Source organism: Limulus polyphemus, unplaced genomic scaffold (genome assembly GCF_000517525.1).
Source record: "Limulus polyphemus unplaced genomic scaffold, Limulus_polyphemus-2.1.2 Scaffold5133, whole genome shotgun sequence".
In the NCBI taxonomy this organism is placed as follows: domain Eukaryota; kingdom Metazoa; phylum Arthropoda; class Merostomata; order Xiphosura; family Limulidae; genus Limulus; species Limulus polyphemus.
This window is the reverse complement of record NW_013670743.1, coordinates 43,261-46,775: the sequence shown is the minus strand read 5'-3', so window position 1 is coordinate 46,775 and position 3,515 is coordinate 43,261. Positions and strand designations below refer to the sequence as shown.

The 3,515-nt window shown below is 32.8% G+C and overlaps 1 protein-coding gene across 1 annotated transcript in view; it reads left to right on the top strand.

Moving 5' to 3' along the window:
- LOC111089060 (transforming growth factor-beta-induced protein ig-h3-like) overlaps positions 1 to 3,515 on the top strand; it is a 68,805-nt gene that overhangs the window by 23,405 nt on the left and 41,885 nt on the right. The window contains exon 4 of the mRNA XM_022400773.1: positions 1,221 to 1,512. Within this exon, the coding sequence (XP_022256481.1) occupies positions 1,221 to 1,512 (292 nt within the window). The remainder of the gene's footprint in view (positions 1 to 1,220; positions 1,513 to 3,515) is intronic.

Sequence of the window (3,515 nt, the reverse complement as noted above, 5' to 3'; positions counted from 1 at the left end):
CTGGTTTATTCTTTCTAAATACAACTTTGCAATACATTTAATTTACACAGTCACACTATAACAAACGCTATAATTCACAACGAAGCTCACGTGCTCGACTCAACAATACGTCTAATTGTGTCCGTAGTTCAATTACACATTATACAAGACTACCGCATATCTAGTAGCCTCCCGAGGCTTCAGGAAAGGACATGATCCTTTTAGAAGTTCATGACGTGTTATTAGAATCACGTGACTTCCGCTGTCGTAACACTGTGTTTGCTTTGATTACTTTATCAGGAATTAAATAGTACTTCATAAAGTTGGTGAATTGAATGTAATAGCCTCACCATGTTACAGTTCATATTGCCATGTCTGGTCATGTTCAACATCTTAAGAAAGTGTAACTTGACAGTAATCATGCGATGTATTTACCATTGCAAAAGGCTGTCACGTTCAACACATGCCACTTAACTATGCATACTTTCCATAATTCATGTAATTTATGAGGACAGCAGTTTCCCAAACCCATTTCAACAGCCCGATTGTACAGAAATTTAAAGATACTGTGTCCAGTGTCTTGATCGTTGTGTTTTCATATAGAATAGCATAGATACCAATTTATTTTTTCAGCTGCTTTAGGTATGTGGTGATTGAATTGATATATTGTGGAAACAAACTGTGTATACTTGACTTTGTGAACCCATGCCCTGTTGGCCTCGTTTCCAGATGGAGATCCTTCTTGATTATATTTCATGCTGTTTCGTGGGGTACTTGGACAACTTTTGCCAGTGTCCTTTGTGTTCATGGATTCTCACATGTTACATATTGCTTAACACAGATGAGGTACGACTTGTTGCAGGCCTATTTCTATATGGTCCTAGGTCCCCAAGTTGATCAATATTCCTTTGAATATAATGTACTTAACTCTTTATAGATTCAGTTATATGCTTGGCTGTAATAAGATCATCTGATCATACCGTCAACGAGAGAATGAAACCACAGATTTTATAGTTATCTATACATTTATATTGACTTTCAGTTTCAGGTTACCTAATAAGTGTTAATTCGTACACAAATGCAATATATTGGGTATGTTTCACATGTAATTTGCACAGCTTGTTTTTAGAAAAAGGATTACAAACAGATAGAGAAATAATTGAAGCTTTTACTTGCAAGAAGTTGTTTTGTGACTAAATAATGTGAAAAATACTTTAATTATTTTTCTCTCATAAATGCAGCTTGTTACTGTCAACTGCATACCCTTGGTTGCCATGGATCTGGAAGGGAATAATGGAATTATCCACCTGACACAAAGTTTGTTACTGCCACCTCGGTACTTAACAGTCACTGATCTGATTGTTCGTCAACCACAGCTTAGTAAAACAGCTGCTGCCATAATCCAAGGTCAATTAACCAATCCTTTGAGAGAAAAATCAACTGTAACAGTATTTGCACCAATAAACAAAGCATGGGATATCCTTGCAGAATCATTTGTTAAAGATCTACTTGCTGATATTAGTGCCTTACAAGGTAAAATGAAGGCTTTATGACTAGCATTTGAATAGTTGCTTGCCAGTAACTATTTGTAATAATCATAAAAAGATATGAAAAATTGTTTATGTTTATGATATATACTGTCAGATAATACAGTTTTCTAATGATAAAAACAGTTACTCTGAAAAACCCTATTTCAGTTCTTTTTTATGTTCTTTTGTATCTCATATACTTAGTTATAAGGATATCAACTATATTTATGAGTAATTTTGACTTCCCTTGTAATATTCTGTACAGTTTTGGTCTACTTATTTAAGAAATGATATTGACTTATTGGAAAGCATTCAGAGGAGAGCTATTATGATGACACAGGGTTAATGATGGGAGGGTTAATATATGGAGATGGCTTATGATCTTTTATTTTCTCTTGAAAAGAGAAAGGTAAGAAGTGATCTTATTAAAGTTGACAAGATTATCTGAGGAATTTAGAGGTTAAAGGCATTTGATTTTTTTGTATTAAATTATGAAGACAATAGGTTAAGAAGGCAAAAGCTTAAGAGTTGGAAAAGGGTTCTTTTGACTCGCTGCCTTCCCTCTGGTCTAAAGTTCAAAATTAAGGATGGTGACAGATACCCTTAGTAGCTTTGCCATAAATACAAAATGGAATTGACAGGATGGGTTTAATTTTTGCTTTGCTTTTCTTGGAGTAGGTGTGTAGAGACAGTCTTGAAGGGCCAAATGGCACCTTGTTCTTCATATGTTATGAACCTTGATTCCATGTTGTCCAGTATATTTTGAGCAATACTTGACAATATATAATTTCCATGAAGATGTATTTTGAATTAAAATTCTACTCTCAATATAATTACACTTTTCTTCCAAGTTTATCAGAATGTTTTTAAGTAAGGTTAATCCAAAATCAACCTTGATGATATAGTTAGCAAATATTTAGTGTGGTTAAGAATGTGATTTTGTTTATCTGTTCATTTGTCCTTGCTAAAATATTTGTATCGATTTTTAGATGCATCATAATTCACTATCATTTGTTAGCTGTCAATACCTATGAAAGAAACCTCTATTAAGAAAAAATGTAATTCTGAATTGAAGGAACCATTTTTGGATTTACTTTTAACTATGAAAATAGAACATTATTGCTTGAAACAGATTATTTGGATATAGAAAAGACATGGTGGATTGTTAGCAAGCATAAATCTAGCTTGATGCATTAGATGCTTTCTATTTCATTTAAAGGCAGTGATAAATTTCCATCTTTTACTGGTGTGATGATTTTTATAAATCTCTTCTTTTTTTTTCTTCTCTTTTGTATACTTCTTAGGGATATGACTTTTTTTTTTCATTTGCTAATGCACATTTAAGGTTTTCTTTATAGTTTAAATAAATACAGGATAATCCATTTGAAATAGCCATTATATTAAGTTATTTCTTTCAAACACATAGGCAAGCCTTCTAATGCTAGCCAGCATTTTGGATGATGCCTTGATGTCAGTGTGAATAGAGTTGACTTATTCATTATGTTTTAGAAAATCATTAACTTATTCTTTAGTCACATATAAACCTCTTTGTTTGTTATTTTACTATATGGAGGACTAGAGCTTGTGCTTTCTCAGAAAAATTAGTATATGTGCCTTTCCCATCACATATATGAAAAAACACTTCTTCACATTAGTTAGTTGTACAGTATGAAATCTTAATGTAAATGTTATTGTTTTGAAAAGAAAAATTGCAGATTAGGAAGCCACAGTATTAAAGATGGCATGTGAGTCTTTTGTTTCAGTAGGCTATTCTGCAACATATACAGTATAATGTTTTTGAGTTGGTAAGAATAATGTCCTGTAAGTGACATTTTATTTGGGGAGGCTGTTTGTTTGTCTATGACAGGTGTTCAAGGTAGTTTGCATACACTATATACTAATAATGGCTGGAGACGGCTTGAATGGGTAATGAAGAAAAACTTGAATATAAGTTTAACATAACAGCAAATGTACAACCTGATGATGACAAAACCTTGTCGAAACGTT